This window comes from Ailuropoda melanoleuca, chromosome 4 (assembly GCF_002007445.2).
Source record: "Ailuropoda melanoleuca isolate Jingjing chromosome 4, ASM200744v2, whole genome shotgun sequence".
Taxonomy (NCBI): Eukaryota; Metazoa; Chordata; class Mammalia; order Carnivora; family Ursidae; genus Ailuropoda; species Ailuropoda melanoleuca.
In genome coordinates this window covers 56,130,474-56,150,709 of record NC_048221.1, presented here as the reverse complement: position 1 = coordinate 56,150,709, position 20,236 = coordinate 56,130,474, and the positions used below count along the sequence as shown (strand labels likewise).

The 20,236-nt window shown below is 54.0% G+C and overlaps 1 protein-coding gene across 5 annotated transcripts in view; it reads right to left on the bottom strand.

Annotated features, from left to right (window-relative positions):
- MGLL (monoglyceride lipase) overlaps positions 1-20,236 on the bottom strand; it is a 113,428-nt gene that overhangs the window by 61,328 nt on the left and 31,864 nt on the right. Inside the window, exons 1-4 of one of the 5 annotated variants that reach the window (XM_034658877.1) lie at positions 15,224-15,254; positions 14,207-14,316; positions 13,873-14,012; positions 10,965-11,071 (exon numbers count right to left, since the gene is read on the bottom strand). The exons of 1 other annotated variant lie outside the window; for it this stretch is intronic. In XM_034658877.1, coding sequence (XP_034514768.1) covers positions 10,965-11,071; positions 13,873-14,012; positions 14,207-14,316; positions 15,224-15,239 — 373 coding nt within the window. In that variant the 5' untranslated portion in view covers positions 15,240-15,254. Of the gene's footprint in view, positions 1-10,964; positions 11,072-13,872; positions 14,013-14,206; positions 14,317-15,223; positions 15,255-20,236 lie in introns of those variants that run through there. 3 more of the 5 variants (XM_034658876.1, XM_034658875.1, XM_034658878.1) reach the window with 3 other exon arrangements.

Below are 20,236 nucleotides of genomic sequence, written 5' to 3'. Positions count from 1 at the left end.
CTTAAAACTGTGTACTTGTACATGTGTATACTTCAAACTGTGTACTTGGCACGGGCCCCCAGAGGCTGATGAAGCCCGGCGCCTGCTGTCACGAGGCGCGTCTCCACCGCCCGCTCCCTCGCCTGTGTTCTGGCCTGCCCTGCCCGTTGGCAGCACGGCACACGGTTATTTTTAGCTCTCGGTGGGCCAGCCCGTTTCCTGGTCATGTGCTGCTTGAGCTCCCACTTCAGGAAGGCTCACTGGCCGGAGATGCCCCCTCCCCCAGGCGGCCCCTGCGGCCCCCTGAGGCATCCGGTGTGGGCCTGACAGGGTTAGGGTCCCTCCCAGGGAAGTGTGCAAATGCAGCCAGCCCTGGCTCTACCTGTTTCCAAATTTCTGTGAGGAGCTGCTTTTCTGGTCCCTCTGCAGCCACAGTTATTTTGAATGTGCATTTACGCAAGGGCGGTGGTGGCCAGTTCCAAGCCTGGGGGAGGCACAAGGACCCCTTCCTGGGAAGCTGGAGTCCAGCCCTGAGCCTGCCATTTGTTGCCAGGACCTTGACCCCACACCTGCCCCCATCCCCCTGGAAGAGAAGAAGGGCCTTTCTTGCAGGTTTGCTGCAGCTTGCTGACGTGTCAGTGACCACTAAGTGACTGTCATGGTCACTATTTGGGCCTATTCTGCTGTAAGAATAGGCATCGCTTGCTGACCTGCTCCCGGGTCAGCTCCTGCTCTAAGTGCTTTTCAGGTGGTCACTCACAGGGGTTCTGCAGTGAGGACCGGTATCATGAGCTCCACCTCGCAGGTAAGGAAATGGGGGTCCCCGGGGTCTGGTCCTTGGCCACGACCGGCAGCCGGTGAGTGCCGGAGCTGGGATTTGAACCCAGGTGGCCACTCCAGGGTCCCTCTCACCCTGGGCAGCCACATTAGGTCACTCCCTCCGCGTGCCCTTGGTCTCAAAGTGTGCTTCAAGAGGCTGCGTGTCCCCGCTACTGATTAGGGACCTGTGTGCGTTTCACCCGACCGGAATGTCTTTAGGAAAATACTCAGTATTCGCAGATGGGATTATTTTTATAATCCAAGGTAATTGTTACCTAAGCTGGGGGCAGACTGTTTGAATTTAGAAGGTGCCTGGCGCGTGGCAGGGGGAGCCGGTCTCCTGGAGCTCGGCGCTCTGCTAGGCCTGCCCGCACGCGGACCCAGCCAGGGGACGGGGGTGCCAGGGAGGGATAGGCTCTAGAAGGCAATCATCTCAGAGCAGGCTTTTAAGGCACCCGTGGGGGCATCTGCTGCGGCACTGACTAAGGGTGTTATGAAATGACTGCTAAAGGGCGTCAGCCCTCCCGACGGCCTGAAGCTGCCCCGGACACTAAGAATGCCTGGCCAGCCTCCAGTTGTCGTGGGCTCTGCAAGCTCAAGGCCAGCTCCGACTCAGCTGCAATGGGAACCTCCAGGATGCGCCCAAGGCCTCCAGGCAAACGCAGGAGTGTGCCCTCTGCTTCCTGAAGGGCCTGCTATGGCCAAGACTGCCTGGGGTGTGGCTCCCGCCCCGATCCAGGTGGGGACCTCTGCTGTCCAAGCGCAGGGCCCTCCTGGACAAATCCTGCTGCGGACCGGGTGCAGAGCCTGGGGGGTGTTGATCTCCCCCTCTGCTCTACACTCTGCCACCATGACCCTGCGATCCACAGGCTCTCTTCGAGTTTTGTTCCCTCCCCCTTCCACACCTCTATCCCTCCCATTGCTCCCCCATCCTGTAATCTCCCAGAGATGGGACCTTATTTGATGGGGGTAGGATACCATCCTCAGGGAACTGCTAAGCTCATTTATTTCACAAAACCATGACACCTCCCCCCAGTAAGTGACCAGACTCTCAGCTGTGCTAAGGAAATGGGAAGAAAGACAAGACAAGTCTCTAATGCCGGGGGAAATGCGGGAGGAACTAAGAGTCTAGCAGGGGAGGCAAACGTATGAACAAATAACTAAAAATACACAGTGGGAGAAGAGCTATCCTTGAGCAAGGGAAGGATGGCCCAGGAGCACTGAGGGCAAAGAAGGGAAGGAAAGCTGCAGGGAGACGTGAGCTGGGGCCGCAAGCTGGGCTTGGTGGGGGTGGGCAGGCCAGCGGCGGCCACGGGAGGTGACCAGGTCCCTGGGGAGGCTGCAGCCCCGGTATGTGCATGGCCGTTGGCCAGTGTCCGCACAAAGCTGTGTGTTAGGAAGCAGCTGATGCTTGTGGGGCCTTGAAATGCCCTCGGCCACTGTGGGCAATACTGAGCTGCTTGCAGGTGGTGATGGAATCCAGCAGCTGACCCATTGGACGGCAGCTAACCCCTGCCTCAGAGCCCCAGTCCCGGCCATCGGTGAGGCTCTCGGCAGCAGCACGTCACTGCTGCTCCTGTGTGGCTGGCCCATCATCCCCCAAATCCAGCCCACACCCAGTCACCTGGTTGCCGGGCTTTGGCCACCGAACTCAATGGTGGCTTCTCAACCATGAACACCCTGGACAATGGAGGGAATCCGGTATGCCCTTCCTACCACATGCCTGGTGTTCTGCTTCCCCAAAGCTCAGTATTCCCACCTTTAAAGTGGGAGGACATGCCTGTGACTCGTGGTGTCAGCCTGACACAGGGAAGCTCACTCCCATGTCCTGCCCCTGCTTCTGCATCTTTGCCCAGCTGCCTGTTCTCCTGCCCTTCCCCTAGCAGGGGCACCCCAATGCAGCACGAGCCTCAGCCCTCATGGCGCTCCTCGGTAGGGACTGCCAACGCCCTGCCCTTTCTCCTGCAGTCTTCCTCCCTCCCGGCTATCTCAAGTGCCACCTGCCTCTCTTGGAGTTGGCAGGGTCCCATGGCCCCACCCTGATGACCTGTGCCTCGAGCAAGGGCACGGTCCGTCTGAGTTCTGGGTGTCCCATCCCCCAACAGGGCCTCCTGGGTAGTGCCCATGCCTGTTTGCTGAGGTGACCCTCTTCTGGGCCAGCTGTCCTCCCTTCTCTGCCCTGATGCGGGAACCCCGCTCTGACATGATAAGGGAGGAACTTGGGGAGAATACACCCTCCTTCAAGAACGTGCACACAGCAGACTCCCTGGGCTCTGTGAAGCCTAAGGAAGAAGAGCAGGTCTGGCGCATTTGTGGGAGAGGGGCCAAGAACAGGGGCTCCGGGACTGCGGGCCTCTGTCACCTGCATACCCGTCCTCTGCTGTCCTGCCTGGAGAACGGGCCTACGGATGCCCAGGCTATAGGTTTGCCGTGCAGAATAAGTGAGATGAAATGCCCAGGACAGTCTCAACCCACAGTTAGTATCCACACGGTAACTAACTACTGGCCCTATGTTGTGCAGAACAGGGTGGGTGGCTTTTGGGGTGCTCACAAGCTCTCCCCCCGTGATAACTGTACCTACTTCTAGGCGGCCAGGAGGGTCACACAGGCATTGTCTCATAACCCTCACGTGTGGACAGCCAGGGGGACAATAACTATTAAGTATTAATTGAATGCAAATATCATCTCATCGTATAATGACTCTTCTAAATACCCCGAGACAAGTCATGTGATATCCACTTTTCAAATCTGGAAACGACACTCAAACTCGGGTTTTTCTACGACTATTAAGTAGTCACCCACCACAGCCAGAGTCCCTGGAGTACTTAAGGTGAGCCAGGTGCTCCGCATGGATGATCTCAATTGACCCTCCCACTCCCAATGCTAGGGGATAGGGAGAGACTTTGAGTCTTCTCTGCTATGGATGAGAAAATGGGGACTCAGAGAGGTTAAGTAACTTGCCCAGGGTCACACAGCAAGTAAGTGGTTGAAGGGACTCGAACCTGGGTCTTGCAGACACCAAGGTCTACATTTTTGTTCTACTTCCAAATATAACCTATGTACACACTCTAATTATGAAATCTTTTCTCAGTTCCTGAACCACGACAAAGAACGTCCGTGGTGCTGAGAAGAATTTCCTTCCCTAGAATTATCCAGCCTTTTTTTTTTTAAACACAGCATCACATATAAGTAATTTCACTTTTTTTTCTCCTTCAAGTGACTCATTGGAACACTTCAGAAACTGTGTCTTCCAAACACACAGAATGATGTCTGTTTTCTCCTTACCAGAAAATCTTAAATATTTCCATCTCTGGGGCCACGTGAGTAATTAAGAAATGAATGAATACGCCCTTGGGGTAAATTCCTTTTGAAAGATAACCAGGTGGCAAATTATTAGGCAAACTCCAGCGCTGAGACGAGAAAGGTGGCACTGACTTTCCAGAAGCAACCACTTGGCTTTCGAAGCCCCTAACACAAACTCCTGACTCAGGACTGAGACTACAAACTCGCCTGTAGGCCTCAAAAGGGCAACTTGTTTTTGTTGCTTCCACAAAGCAGAGTAAACAAAGTGCCTGATTCCCACTGATTCACAAGCGAATAAGTCAGCGCTCCTGGGGGAACCTTCCCCAGCAACCACGTTCTACACTTCCGACAAAACGAAATCCAGGGCCTGGGCGGCTCAGTCAGTTAAGCGTCTGCCTTCGGCTCAGGTCATGATCCTGGGGTCCTGAGACTGAGCCCCACATTGGGCTCCCTGCTCAGCTGGGAGCCTGCTTCTCCCTTTAGCTCTGCCCCTCACCCCCTCATATAAACAATTAAAATCTTAAAAAAAAAAAAAAGAAAATATTACATTTCCAATTTTAACTGTATCTACAGTGTAGTTTAAAGGAAATTCTACAAAAGAAATATCAGCAGTGAACCCGGCCCCCTTTCTCCTCGCAATCTGCCGGCTTGCATCAGAACATCTGTGAGTGGGGCCTGGCCATCCGCGTTTCCACAAGCCTTCTGGGGACACCACTGTCCACTGGAGTTTGAGAACCCTGCTTCCTCTCATTCTATCCCACAAACACAATATGATGTTGTTGTTGTTGTTGTTATTATTATGACCACATCATTTTATAGATGAGCAAACCGAGGCCACAGAAGTTTGTCTTTTATTCAAGAAAGAGGCAAGTGACCAAATAAACTCATGTCAGATATTTATACCCAAGATGGAAGGTTTGGGTGCGCTTACCTGTGAATAAAGTAGGAAGAGGAATAAAGGAGGAGGGGGAGAAGGAGGAAGGGAACCACAAAGCCCTCTCAGGATACGAAGGGCACATGGCCCAGCCTCCTACACCTGCCACCCCGGTGGCGAGTTCACGGAGGCCTGTCCTCGGAGCCGGGCTCCCTGAGCAACTCCAGTGTCAAAGGGCAAATCACTCCATTATTCTCACTTGCATATTTACTAAAGCAAGAAAAGTTGACACACTTTTCAAACATTTCAAACAAAAATCTATTACTGTGACGGTGACCAATTTTTAGAGTAGGTCCAGCGAGGGACCTTGACTCAAAATGGTCTCCTTGTATGGAAAACACACATATCATCTTTCCCCCTCAAATTTCCTAAATACCCTTCCTGGGACTGGGTAGGGCCCCCTCAGGAACAGAACAGGGCATAACTGCCGCCCACGAACCTTCCCTCAGAACTTCCTCTTCTCACACACCCCAGCTGAGTTAGAAAAAATAAAACAAACAATCCCCCTTTAACACTTTCCCTCAAATATTTGCAGATAATTAATTCACTGTTAATCAGTTGCGAATGGCTCTTTGATACTTTGTAAACAGAAACAGAGCGGCTCTGGCCTCAGCAAATGGAGCCTCAGCAAATGTATTTTTCAGTGAGCAAGCGAGCAAGCGGGGTCCAGAGTCAGGAGGCTGCTCCCCGGGGAGGGCCCCCTTGCAGCCTCCCTGCCCCCCCGGAGCCCGCCAAGATGCCCACATTCCAGGCGGGACCCCGGCCGGTATCCGAGTCCCTCCACCTGCAGCACTGCCTGCCGGTGGGACAGGGGAGCCTGCCCCAGCGCCTTGCCCCCCCGCCCCGTCACACCACCGCTCAGCTTGCGTGGAAGTCAGAGGGGTTTCCAGTGAGTCACCGTGAGCAGCTGGTGGCCGAGGGACGGCATAAGCATGAGCCCTGGTTTTCTCTGCACTATATTTAGAATGGCACAGAAAATCCCATCCTCTGGTGTTTCCACCTGTTCGGACGTCCCGGAAGCTCCCCCACTTCTGTCTGCCCACACCTCTCCCTCGCTGGGCCCTGCCTGTGTCCTGTCTCCTGACGGCTCCCGAAGTCTCCTGGTGGCCCTCGCTGCTTCCAACAGCCAGCCTGTCACTCCCTGCGTCAACTCCTTCGTGAGCTCCACGTATCCAGAGGGACTCATCACAGAGCCCCGAGCTTCGCAGGCCAGGGGCTGCCTGCCCCCACCCCCGGCCCCTGGTAATGCTGCTAACCCTCAGGGTCCCGTGAATCCTTGCACTTGGATGTCTCCCTGAACACGACATAAGCATGTCGGATTGGGCATCTACACTGTGCCTGTACGGTGTCTTCTGCCTGGAACTGTGGTTCTTGACCTTGGCTGCACATGAGAACCACTTGGGGTGATTTCAAAAGTCTCCATACCCCAGACACATCAAAGACCTAAGAAATCCAAGGCTCTCCGGAGACAGGGCCCAGGCATTCATATTTTTTGAGACTCCCCAAGGATTTCAATGGGCAGTTGAGGTCCGAGCCACTGCTCTCAATGATGGGTGCCTCTCTCCACACCCTTTGTTCTCCTGGCAGGCCCCTACTCATCCCACAAGACCCAGCCACCCTGCCAGCACTCTGGGCATCGGGGAAGCCCGTGTACCTCCTTGGCACACCCGACTTACAGGCCTCCTCTGCTCCAGCCTCCACCCACATCGCTTTCAAGCTTCACTGGACCGTTGTCCCAATCTTGACCACCAGACTCCAAGTTCCAGTGGCCACTCTGCTGGGTCCTCTCCACAAGAATGAGACCCAACAGTGCCCTGCGGATGTGGATATTCTTACGTGGATGTTTAAAACATTTCTGGTCTGGTGGGTTTGGGATCAGAAACTCCTTCCTCCGTTCAGCCAACACGGGTGATGCCTCCCCTCTGCTCTACACGGCGGACGAGAAGGCTGCAGGGAGAGCAAGGGGCTGACACGATGACTCAGTAAGACAGTCTCCTCCAAAGGAAGGAGTTACCGCTCAGGATACTGATTACTATAATGAAGCTGAGCATGTGATAGGCTAAATTTTTCTGGGGAAGACAGGTCACTCCATCACCAGCACGTCAGCTCGGGCGTCAGTGAATCTGTCCTTGCACAGCCCTTAACCCAGGCCTGCTGCACAACTGGGAACGTTAACCACTACTTATTGGTGCTGCTCATAATGACGTTTGCATCAAAACCTTATGAAAGGACAGAAGGATGGATGAGACAGACAGGAGGTGCTGTTATAGCCAGAAAACACGTACAGTAGAAATGGCTGGGAAACGCTCCTCTCCGTGACAAACCTGGGGGTATGGTGTGCCAGAGGAGCAGATGCCTACTGACAACATCCTTTCTCCACTTCTTGCTGACAGAAGCCGGCTTTGTTGGTAGCAGCGAATGCATCAGGAGCAAATGAGATTTCCCTGCCTCCCTTGCAGCTAGGGGCGTAGCCATGCGACGCAGTGCCAGCCAAGGACGTGTGGCTGGAATATGCCGGTGAGCTTTCCTGGTATGAGCCCAGCCCCCTCCTCCATGTTGTGTCCCACATCTCCCTCTTACTGAGAACATGAGGCTGGAGCTGGCTCCCATGGGAGGAAAGCCACAAGCTAACAGCAGCTGAGCAAGACTGCAGATGGAGCTTCGGACAGCCAGGGTGGGAGAAGAAGAAAGTGTTTGTGAAGCTACGACAGTCAGTCTTCGGTCGCAGGCAAACTGCCCCTGACTGGTGTGAGTGCTTTGGTGCGATGAGAATGTCTCCCTTGGCTATAGAGTCTCAGAATCCTCACCTCTGAAATGGGGTCACAATATCCATCATTAAGAGGGAGTAGAATGTCCCAAAAGTGCCACTCAACCAATGGCAGGAATCTTAATTCTCATTTCTGGCGAGCTGTTCACGCCGTGCGGTCATCTCGTAAAACCCTTAAAAAGCAAAGTTAAATGAGATCCTAACTGAGCACAGCTCTGTGCTTGCCAGTCTACCGGGCATGCTGGAAACCCAGCCGGACTGCCACGACCACAGAAATCTCAAGATTTCTGCAGAAACAATGAAATATTATAACGTAGTTGGACAACGAGATTTAATTTGACATCAAGTTAGTGGCTGATTTATAGAAACCCGCATTTCTAGAAATCATGTTGTAGAAACCAGCAGCTGCAGCTCTGTTTGCTTTGTAAAGCATTTGCACATCTATCTTTGCACCAGCCTCTCCAGGCCAGACAGAGGACCAGGCTCAGGACAGCAACAGGGGCTCCAGAACCCAGCGCCCCGGGCTCCTGACCTTGGCTTAGCTGGTCCTGCTCAGAGCCTTAGAGTCTCCCATGTGGGTACCCGGCACAGTAGGTGGTCTGCATGTGGCTGGAGTGGGTCTGGGAGGGGGTCTGGGAGAGGGCCGGAGTGTGTGTTGGTGGGGGCAGGGAACGTTACCATGCTCTGCTGGGCCCTCTCTATGCATTATGTCACAACAATCCTGACAGTACAACAGCACTGCCTTGCCCATTTGGCGGATGAGAAAACAGAGGCTTGGAATGGTTCAATGCAGTGTCTGAGATCGCAGGTCTGGAGTCGCAGCCTAGTGGGAACTTGGACCGAGATGCATTTGCACCCGAGCCCACTTGCTGTCTGGCATGAAGTTTCTAGCAGCATGCCTCTGACAATGCACAGGAGTGCAGGATGACAATGGGCCTGAATACACGGGGTTTAGGTCACACTGGCCCTGGAGAGGCCACGGGCCCTAGAACAGTCTTTCTCAGCTCTGCATTTTTAATCCTTTGTGTTCCAACTGGCCCGGTAAATGCCCAGCATTCTCCCCCTCTCTGCTCTATTTAATTGAAAGTCTATGTAGGAAAGAATGAAGCCCGCCTATGTGTCCGTATGCATTCATGCCTGGTATGGACACCGAGTCATCCATATCTTATCAAGAACCTGCCGTTCTGGGTTCGAATCCCTCCTTCTCCACATGTCTCAGAAAAAAGGAATAAAGCACAGATCACTAACCACCAGGATCCACTTCTCCAGCCTGCACGAGACCCCACGACAACGGCCTGCTCACGTGGCTTTCCGCTACTAAGTAAGCCACGGTCACTTTCATCTCTAGACCACCACCAAGGTCACACACACGTTCAACCGGATTCATTTCTTGACTAAAAACCGCCCTCTGGCACTAGCCAGAGAGCTTTCCAATGAGTCGCAGGAAGAAGCCGGTAAATCAAGGAACGTAGAACAGGTGAACATAGACAGCCACTCTGGAACCATCTTTAGAACGTCACAGAAGGCTATGCCTCCATCTAGATGTTATTTTGGAAACATCAAAAGGCAGGCTGTTTCTTTTCTCCTTTTACTCAAACAAGGAAGCCTTTGAAACTTGTTTTTCAAGGTTCCACAGACAAGATAAATAGGGCACAACGGGTACTTGCTGCCCCAGGTGTGGCCAAGGGGAGCTGGTAAGAAGGTGACGGACTCCGAGACTCACAACACCTCCTTGAGATTCTGGCTGAAGGTGTTTGCAGAGTGTGATTATTCTTTTCTTCCAGCATGTCCCTAGATTGTCCAGTTTGAAGAGGGAGGGAATGATTGCAACAAATATTAACAGAAACAAAGACAACAGGAAGAGAAGCACCCCCATCTTGGGCTTTTACGTGCCGCGCAAAGTGCCAAAGCTCATAGGACACGGTCCCCACAGTGAAAATCAGGGTAGTCCTCAAATACTGCATCTCAAACAGCCTCACAAATACTGCCGGGACCATCTGCAAAGCGCTAAAGAACATCAGAGCCACAATAAGAAAGAATTCAGTCAATATTCCCAGTTACGAAGATGTTTGCACACATCTGGCTTAAAAAGGACTCTTGGTAAGTCCGCATTTCCACTTCTTTATACTCAAACAGCCCCAGCCAGCTTCTCATCCCCTGCTCCGTGTCTCTGTATTTTGCAAGGACTCCCAGGCCCTGTCATTGCTCCCCTCTCCCTCTTTTCAGCAATGCCATTTAATTATCTATTTCCATATCACATAAAACAGCGGCCACGTGGCTGGATCTGAGCTGGGACGATAGATTTCCACACTGAAGCTGCGGAGAAATCACCGTGTTCAGTCACAGGGAACACTTCATTCTTAAAGACTGTTAAGCAAGGCAAGATCTAAACTGGGAGCCTTCCGAGCCATGAAGAATGTCACAAAAATGATGAAGGGATGACGTATGGGCTTAGACAATAAACATTGCATTTTGATGGCTATTGTGGATTTTGTTAAAGGACAAAGAATCAAAGAATTGGCCTGGGGACGTGTGTGTGTGTGTGTGTGTGTGTGAATTTATATGTGTATGCATGTTTGCATACATGTGTGTGCGTGGGTACGTGTATGTAATATGTGTGCCCGTGTGTGTGGGTGTGTGTCTGTGTGTGTTTGGGGTTTTCTTGTGACCAATATGGCCTTTGAGACTTTTCCTATTCTCCTGGTGTGAAATGCTTTGTAAGCGTCTTGTGGTGAAAGGGGTTGAACTGTACTGTCGCTGACTACACCACAGCCATCTGAAGTCCCTTGGGAGAAAACCGGGCCCGTTTTGCGCAGAAAGTGCTTTATAAATGCAAGAGAGGATTCCTTGGCCTGGGGCAAGTTCTTGTATAAACAGATTCTGGCTTTGGTTTTTTTCAGTTGAGATTTCTAATCAGCCTGCATTCAATCCCAGACTCAACAGAAACTGCTGGTCAGACATATTTTTTTGTTTACATAACTACATTTTTTTTTAAACTCAGAAACATCCCATGGACAACGTCTTTTCCCAGTGTCACCGCAGGAATCACAGGAGAGTAACAGAGCAGGAGGGATGAGGAAGGTGGGGTGACAGAAAGGGGGGTCCCCCAAACGGTCGGGCGCCGGCCAGCAGTGTGGGCCCTGTGCCCTGGGGGGTACTCACCATGGTCATGGGCGAACACCAGCAGCCCCAGCCCCGCCAGCATCTGAGCCAGCTCGTCATAACGACCGCAGTGTTCCCCGGCTCCATGGGACACAAAGATGAGGGCCCTGCGGGGTGAAAGGGAGCAGGTTAGGAAGGCGAGAGAGCACGGAGCGCGGCTTGAGCAATACAGAGCTTTCAGGACACCAGCAACGAGGGCAAGACCAAATCGTGGGTGAGCCAGCCCTCAGCCCACCAGGACACGCCGTGGTCGTGGCCATAGTGGTCCTCAGGGACAGGTCGAAGTGGACCCCAGATCTCTGGCCGAGGGAGCCAGGAGAAGGCAGCCTCAGCTTCCGGCCACGCGTGAGCCACAGAGGCTGTGGGCCTCGACGGGCTCCAGCCTCCAGGCCAAACTGGAGGATGAGTCAAGCCGACAGGAAAGACCACGCCAGGAAGGGAGCAGGTCCTGAAGGGGGTGCTGGAGCCCTGAATCCATCCAGCCCGACCTGAAGCCTGTGCTTCCCTCGCCCCACCTTCTGTTGTGCTGTTTTTGTCCCTCGTGAAGAGAAGAGCCCTAACTGACATCCAGCTCTTTGCATTTGTGTGTGGGGGACGGTTTACTTCTCCGGGTTGCTGAATTCGCCTCACTTGTGCGCCTCGGATTCTCGGCCCCTTGGCTCCAACTGGCAACCTCCCCCCCCACCCCCGCACCTGGAGCCTCTGGCAGCCTCTGCTAAGTCTCTCTCCTCGGGGCTGTTGACCCAGGGGCGACAGCGGCTCTCTGCCTACCTCCACCCCCAGTTACAACCTTCTCGACGCAAAGACCCCATCTCCGCCCTTTTTTAGTAGCTAACACGGTTTTGAGCCTGGTGGAGATTCCAAACGAAGGAAGGCTGAGAGGTTTTACAGAAACAGCTATCTTTTGCACCTTAGATCTGTGCAGGAGAAGCCCCGGGATCCGGAAGCAGAGCTTGGCTGGGCATTCAGTCACCCCAGAAAACCTCCAGTGTGGTGGGGCAGCTCTGGGACCCGAACAGTGGCACCGCCACGCCGCAGCTCGCCCCAGCTTCGGCACGAGCCAGAGCCAGCTGCCCGTGGTGGGGGTTAATGAAGGAGCATTCAGATTCTCAGACAGACAGTTGTCAAGACTCCTATTCTTGGCATAAGACCCACGGGATGCTAGATTCCCCTTCCGGCAAAGAGGGAATGCTGTGAGCAACACCCATCCAATTTCTGCCAATAATGAGAGGAGGGAGGAGGGGTGGAAGAGGGAAGAGGGGGAGAAGGGAGAAGGGGAGAACCACAGCTGCCATTTTCCTGAGCATTCACGACGCATCGCTTCCTCTGTTAACTCCACATACAAGATCTCTAACCCTTACCATCATCCTAGGCTTTGTTTTCTTGACAGCTGAGAATGAAAACCAGAGAAGTTAAGTTTGTGGCCCAAGTCACAAAGCAAGTTGGTAATATGTAGATCTGAGCATGTCACTGCCGGCTTTCGGGCCTCCAGAGAGCCACCAGTGGGCTCAGAATACAAGTCATCCTGTCCCTTGCCTGCCTCGCCACTCCTTCTGCACCCCCGCCCCCCAGCTTACCTCCCTGTCCTCACGAGGGGCTTCCTGCCATGCTCAGGCAGCACCTGGTTCTTCCTGCCTCAGGGCCTTTGGCCTTGCCAGCCTTCTCTCTCTGAGTGCTCTCCACCCAGATCTCCCATGGCTGCTGGTCATGCCCTGGTCTCAGCACTGACACCACCTCAAAGAGGCCTCTCCTCCATCCCACCTAGGGTGGCCTCCCCCACTTGGGTTTCTGACCCACACTGGCCCCTTGCCACACAGCACACTTGGCCGTCACTTGCACTGGTTTGTAACTGCCCACCACGGCATGCCATTGTTTTGCCATCACTGGCTTGCTCGGTTCCTGGCTCTCTCCTCTTCAAGGTCAGCTCAAGAGGCCAGGAGCCCCGTCCACCTTGCTGCTGGCAGAACCCCAGTGCCGTATCCCAGCCTAGTGGCCCTCAACAGGGACGGACAAATTGTGACAGGAGCCAACGCCTCATTCAAAAGCCTGTGTCCTTTCTATAGCTCCTCTCCCAGGCTGTGCAGGGGCAGAAGCGTGCCTGTTTGTTTCGCCATGCTTATGCATTTTATTCTTTGAGCAGCGCACTACATACCAGCATTAACCTCATTTGCCTCTGGTATCTGTCCTCTCTACCCTTTCCCTAAAAACATAAGAGACTTGTTTCACACACTCTTCGCTGCTTCCTGGAATGCCCAGCCACCTGCTCCAGAACAGACGTCAATCCGGGCAGATCCCCCTTGCCTGCCTGACACTTCTGGGGTCGACTGATGGGTTTTTCTCTCAGCTACTGAGGATTATGCCAGAACCTCTAAACAGTCAACTCCCATTTGCAAAAGGGGCAGGGCTTCCAGAAAGGATGGCACAAGCACTTTAACATCCTTTGGGAATGCGACAGCTGCTGCATTAATTCAGCCCGCAGTTAATGCAGACGTGCAAGTGCTCCAGCCGGGTCAGGCTGCAGGCAGCCTCTCGCTGCGGTCAGGGTCCCGCTCGGTGGAAGAGCCCTGCAGGGTCTCACTTTGTGCCCGAAGGAGCGGCGCAGGGCATGCCATTATGCCTGGACTCGTTTGTTAATAGAATCTACCCCCGAGACATGCTGTGGAAAAATTCTTGGCCTCTGACTTTACAGAAATTTCTTCCAATCCAGTGGTTCTCAACCTTGCCTACAACTTGAAATCTCCTGGAGAGCTTTCAGCAAAGCCGAGGCTGGGTCCACCCCCGGAAGAACCTCTGGGTTTAATTGGTCCGGGGTGGGAAAAGCTCCCCAGGGGTTCTGGTGCACAGCACTGCTCTCATCGCAGCATGGGGCCTGGGCTAGACTACTGCTCAGATGCCACGTGGAACTCACCCGTGGCAAGAATGCAGCCGTTCTATCCTGGGGACGCACAGCCACTTCGGAGCCACTCCTCTCCCCAGGGAACATGCTGGGTAAACCACAGTCTCTATCTGTAGAGATGCAGACGCTTCCAGAGATTGCTGCTGCCTTCCCTTTGGAAAGGAAGCCGACTGGCACGGCTGCCCCCGAGGCAGCGAGCAGAGGCTTCCGTGGGCTTTCTCGGCACGGGTGAGGCAGCACCTGCTGGCTCGGCCCCTCTCCCACACCCCCTGCCCCGAGCCAGACCAGCCATCTCAGCAGACACCTGGTCTTAAGCTGCCCCTGTGCTAAGTGGGGTTCTCCTTACTTTGTGCATTTGGCTCGTGCCCGGGCCCCAGTTCTGATCAGTCAGTCTCTCCTTCCCCTCCCCGCTCGTACTTGTTCCCTGGACCCGAGTCTTTGTTTTGTAGAATCTGTCTGGCAAAGTGAACATCAAACCACATTACTCCTCTGCCTTAAACCCTTCAGAGACTTCTCGCTGCAAGAGAACAAAGCTATTGCCTCTGTGATAACATCCCCGCCCCCCCGCCTGTGGCCTCCTTTCCAATGCTCAGATATGCCGCTCAGGGGGTGCACTGTTGAATGTTTCACAAGTGGGGTGAGCCGGGGGGGGGTCCTGATTTGCAGCGTTTGCCAATCAGAGTGTAAATGCTCTCTCTCGGCCGGCTCACGTGCTGTCACTGAACACGGAGTCGAAGGGCATGCACACCCCAGCAAGCCCCCGCAAGCCCCGGCAAGCCCATTCCCACCTGGGAGCCTCGGCCTCTGCCGAGGCGGCTACTGGGGAGCCCACCCCCAATCCACGCACAGTAGCAGCTTTGGCTGTCACGTGCTTCTCAGGCTGGTTGTGGGCACTGCTGTGGAAAGAAGCCGTTGAGCACGTGTCACTGTCCCAAACCACTTATCCACCACCATGTTCCTTCCGCTTCCACCACCTAGAATGTGTTCCACGAAGGCTCAGTGTCAGCTACGTTGTTTACTGCTACATCCTCAGCGGGCGAAAATGCTGGTGCGTAGTAGGAGCTCAGTGAGGATTTGTTGGCTGACTGGATGACCCTCAGGGCCTGGATCCTCTGCCCCCCCACCACCGCAGCCCCCCGGGTTTGGACTTCACACCCGGGGGCAGGCACGTCGGGAGGTCAGCCTGGCACGGGGTTTTCCATGGCTTCGTCCCACTCACCTGTCAGGACACCCCTGCCCCCCGGTCCGACCTTCCTCCCTCCCCGCACACTAGGTGTGACACCAGGCTGTTCTTCTGCTCCCCAGTCACTGGCCAACCTCCAGGTCTCACCCCTCCCAGTGCCAGGGGCAGATCCGGCCTCACCCCAAGCTGTGTGCATTTAGGCTCTGGCTCTCTGGCGGAAGGGGAACCCCCCGCCTGGGGCTGTATGATGGCACTCCCTCCTTCACCACTGGATGCTGACCTCCACTTGGAACTTCCCCTTTGGGGTTTCACAAGATGTTATGATTCTTGTTGCTTCTGCTCTGAAAACATACAGCACCAAGGAACCAAGATGTGGTTAAACAAACACCCCAGTTGCTGGGAGGCTGGGACTAGAGCAGGCTGAAGCCAGGATGACTAAGTTTGATTCCGGGCGTCACCACACGTGGCCCTGGACAAGTCACTTGGTGGCTCGGAGCCTGCACTCACAGCACGGCAGCAACTGGGGACCTTGACTGAGGCTGTCCAGAGGTACTGCCTCAAGGGTTATCACATGTCAAAGAGGGACAAATAGCACTGTCCCTGCCCTCACACAGCTCACAATCCAGCAGGACAGACAGGTGTTCAGCGAATACACCTGCAGGCATGTATTGTGGGAAGCGCTAGGGACACAGAGAGAAGGGACCGCAGAGAGCCTTATTTGGACAGGAGGGAGTGGCTGGGAAGGGCTCTGAGAAGTGAGGCAGCCAGAACCTGAAGGGCCTCGGGAGCAAGGAACTGGGGGGGGTCTCTCCTTACGGAGGATGGATCAGCGCAGGGCAGTGAATGGATCTGACCTCCCAAAGCTTCCAGGGCTGCTGTGGAGAACTGAGGGAGAGAAGGAGGGTGGTGTTTGTCAAGGAACCTGCAGGCTGGGCTCTCAGCAGGTGCCAGGCACAGTGTGGTTCCGTCCCTCCCGCCTCCCCTGGCATTCTGCAACCTCAACAGAGAACAGCAGCAGAAAGCTAGCAGGGCCATTTACAGAGATAAGGCAATACCCACAGCGGCAGAAATTAGGTTGCAGAAGAGTCTGGCGAAGATCTTTTTCCTGGAACTTCTTTAATGGCTGCAGCCCATTGGGAGACAGTCGTTCCGGGAGAAGGCAACGGCTGTCAGAGGGGGAGGCCCAGCCCCAGGAGCAGATGGCCTGCCTGGCATCCAGCCCTAGTAGGCGGGGAAGCTCCCAGCAAAGCATATGCAGCCCTTGATATGAACATGCCGCAGAACTTCGCAGAATGCATAAGCCGGGGCTGGTGCGGCCATGCCCCAGATTGGACAGAGCGGAATTTCCCCGGCATTAAAAAATGATTTCTTCCTTCGTTCCTTTGTTTATTCATTGTTTCAGTGACTAAATTTTCCAGGTCTCAGTGTGCTCACCTGTAAAATGGGGATAATCCCACCACCACCAACCTCGGGGGGCACTGTGTCATAAAGGACCAAAGGTGTATGGGATGCTCTGGGTCTTCCTGGCATACAGAAAGCGCTCTGTAACTGCCTGCCGTGAAGCTGTTTCCTCCGATGGCATAGAAGTCCTGCCTACGGTCTAGAGCCCTGGCTTTACACTCCAGCCCTCCCATAAACTGATTTCTGGATCTCTGCAGGCCTCAGTTTCTCCACCTATGAAATGGGGACATGGCAACTCCTCACTGGGGTTTTGAGATGAAAGGAGGGAATATATGTGAAGGTGTGCAGCTCCAGGCTGAGGCCTCTGACTTTCCTGTCACATATTCTGCCTGCTCACCAACCCCCCCCCCAAGAAGGTGAGGCCCATTCACGGACCCACACTGGGCAGCGACCCGGGAACTGAGCGGGAACCAAGCCATAGCCCCCAATGCCTTGAAAGACAGGGACGGGTGCTGGAATGAAAAGCATTCCCCTCTACCAAGGACACCCCATCTGTCACCTACAGGACTGTGGACTTGCTGGGACCTCTGCCCCTCCATGTGCAGATCTGCGGGGGGATCACAACACCTCCCCCACGAGGCTGTCAGGAGGCTAACATGAACCGTCTCAAGCACTTAGCGTGGTCTGGCACCGAGTGGAAAATATCAGCTTCTGTCTTGCCTGCCCTTTCCAAGGTCATGGCCACGTTGAGGTCCATCAAAGGAGCTCAATGCCCAACTGAAGAAACGTTCTGCTCATTTTATTAGGAAAAATTCAGGAAACCCAGGGCTTGTGGGAGGAACCCCATGTGTCGGGTGGACCCTGTGGACGTTCCTACCAGCAGGCAGCAGCTCAGGTGGCATCTGACCAACGCGGGGGCGGGGGGGGGGAAGGACACTCGCCCCCCCAGACCCTTAGACCGTCCTCACGCGCAGGGGGCGGGAGGGCGTCCGCCTGCCTGTTCTGGCCAGTATGTGCTGTGAGTTCTCGCTCATCCAAGGCATCCCACTCAGGCAACTGGGCGGCTCACTTCATCACCCACACCCACCCAACTCCTTCCTGCCAAATTTTATGCCTTGAAAAATTCGCCCGGCACGTTTGTCATCGGGCCTGTGAGTGGGATTGTCAGGCTCAGTTGGACCCCTTTCCCATAACTAAAGCAGAAGCATGACGGGCTCTGCTGGAATCCACATTTAACCGTTTCCCCTCCTCTCGCCGAGCGCCAGGCGGACCGTGTTCCTCTCCGTCGCTGGCAGGGCTCCCGCGGCACAAATAGTGTGCGGCGGGGACGGAAATAGAACAAAACCGCGAAGGGGTCTAAACTTTCAGAGGGGGAACTAGAAATAGACTTCTCATTTGTAAAACAGATCAATAATGCCTATCTGCCGGGGTCTTTGTGAGGGTTGATTGAGAGAATTTATGGAAAATAACCCGGCAGGATGCTTGGTGCCGAGTCAGGCATTACATAAGAGCGGATGCTGACAGCTGATATTTACCTAGGCTTGATGTTGTCCAAGTGTGTTATGCGCTAACTCGTTTCACCCTCACGACAACCCCCATGAGGTGGGTCCGGCGATTTTCCCCATTTTTCCAATGAGAAAAGCCAGGTCCAGAACAGCTAAACAGCTCGCCTGAGGTCACACAGCCAGTAGGCTCAGAACTCAGGAGAACCTGAACGCAGCCAGCCTGGCTCTCAGGTGCGCATTCTGGACCACGGCCTGATGGCATCGCAAGAGGAAGAGGCCAGGCAATCATGTCACAGTCCGTGGTCAGGTGGCCCCCAGAGCCCCTCGCCCCGTACAGCCTCTCCCTCAGGCCTCCCGCCCCAGCCCACCCCTTCTCCCACTCTGTACACCAACCAAAAAAGGACTTCTGGTTCTTCAACCCACCATCTCTGCCCCTGCCCATGATTTGGCTCAGGTTCAACTCCTCCCCTCTCCGAACTCTGACGCCTTTCCTGGGGTTCCCTAGGCTGAGCTACTGCTCCCTCCTGAAGCCCTAACAACACTCTGTCCCCATCTCTTTTATCCAGGACTCGTCAATGTCTAGTGTGAGTAGACCACGAGTTCCTTGAGGACAAGGGCCATGTTTTATTGATTCGTCCTGGTGTCCTGTCCCTAGCAGCTAGGATGGCCCCCGTTCTATAAATGGCAAATGATGAATGACAGAATGAGTGAATGAGGGAATGAAGTGGCTCAGGGGAGACAGAGACAAGCGTGAGCTGGAACAGCCAGGGGAGCATTCCTGGAGGGCCCTAGGCCACTCCTGCAGGCCCTCCCACTATTTTGAAAGACCCTGATTCCCCCTAGTAAATTCCCTTTTGCTTTGCCTGGCTGTGGAGGTTTCTGTTGTCTGCACTGGATCCAAAGACTTCAACCAAGAGCTTGGGACTGCCGTTGGCCCAAAGGGACAGGAAAAGGAAGACAGTGAGGAGGACCTGAACGGAGCATTTGAGGTGATGGAGGACCCAGGAGCAGTGTGAGGAAGCCAAGGCGGACTCATGAGACCCTGAGGAGGGGGATGGCCCAGAGGAGGGCAGGAAGGAGCAAAGCTTAGCAGAGTGAGAACAGTGGGGACAGGAGCTAGACTGCAGGGGGCCCCAGATGCAGGAACAGAACCTGATTACACCCTCAGGGGCTCAGAGGTGCTCAGGGTCTTGGCTGGGCTGTGATAAGCCAGAGGGACCTGTGCCTATGGCTGGAAGGCAAACTCAAGACTCAGAAGTATAGTGGGAATTGGGCTACTCATCTCTGAAACCCAACCCCACCTTTGTTATTTTTTTTTAAAGGCAGATCTGCAATAGAGGTGTTTTCCAAGGAGAAGATAAAATTATCCATGAGAGACTATGGACTCTGGGAAACAAACTGAGGGCTTCAGAGGGGAGGGGGGTGGGGGAATGGGATAGGCTGGTGATGGGTAGTAAGGAGGGCATGTATTGCATGGTGCACTGGGTGTTACACGCAAATAATGAATCATGGAACTTTACATCAAAAACTAGGGATGTACTGTATGGTGACTAACATAATATAATAAAAAATTATTATTAAAAATTATAATAATTTTTAAAAGGCCACGGACGAAGTTTCCTTAAGCATTTGGTCACTTAATATTCCTTTTGAAATGCGTGCAACCTCAAACCCAAAATAGCTTTGCAACCAGCATATTTAAATCAGATGCTGCTGTCAGACCCCACATTTCATATATTTATTTACTTATTATAAGGAACACTCTAAAACAGAAGAGCTTGTCTAGGCAGATAAGGCATTCACTACAGATCATGGCAAGAGGATAAACTGGGGGTCCCCCCGCCCCCTCCCATCAGCAACAGCAGTGCTAACAGATGAGTACGGGGAGGCAGCGTGGGGTGGGCTGGAGCCCTGGAATCGCTGTCTGGACCTGAATCCTGGCGCTGGCCCTCACTAGCCACAGGCCTCGGACAGGTGACTCGGCCTCTCTCTGTCTCCATTTCCTCGTCTGTAAAATGGGCACCGGCAGTAGCGACTACCTGCAAGGATGCTGAGGAGGAGGTCAGGAACCCCCACAGTCCACGTGCGCCAGTGGTATTACCTCACCGGGCACGATCAAAGTTACTTACTATTATGCACCATTTTACACATGAGGGAACAGGCACACAGATGTTAAATCAGATGCCGGTCTTCGACCCTCTTCCGTAATGAGTATGTTGAATTCCGATGATCTCCCCAGACAGGGAAGTGGGGTGCTCTTTGTGCTTTAGAGAGGCGGTGGGCTCTG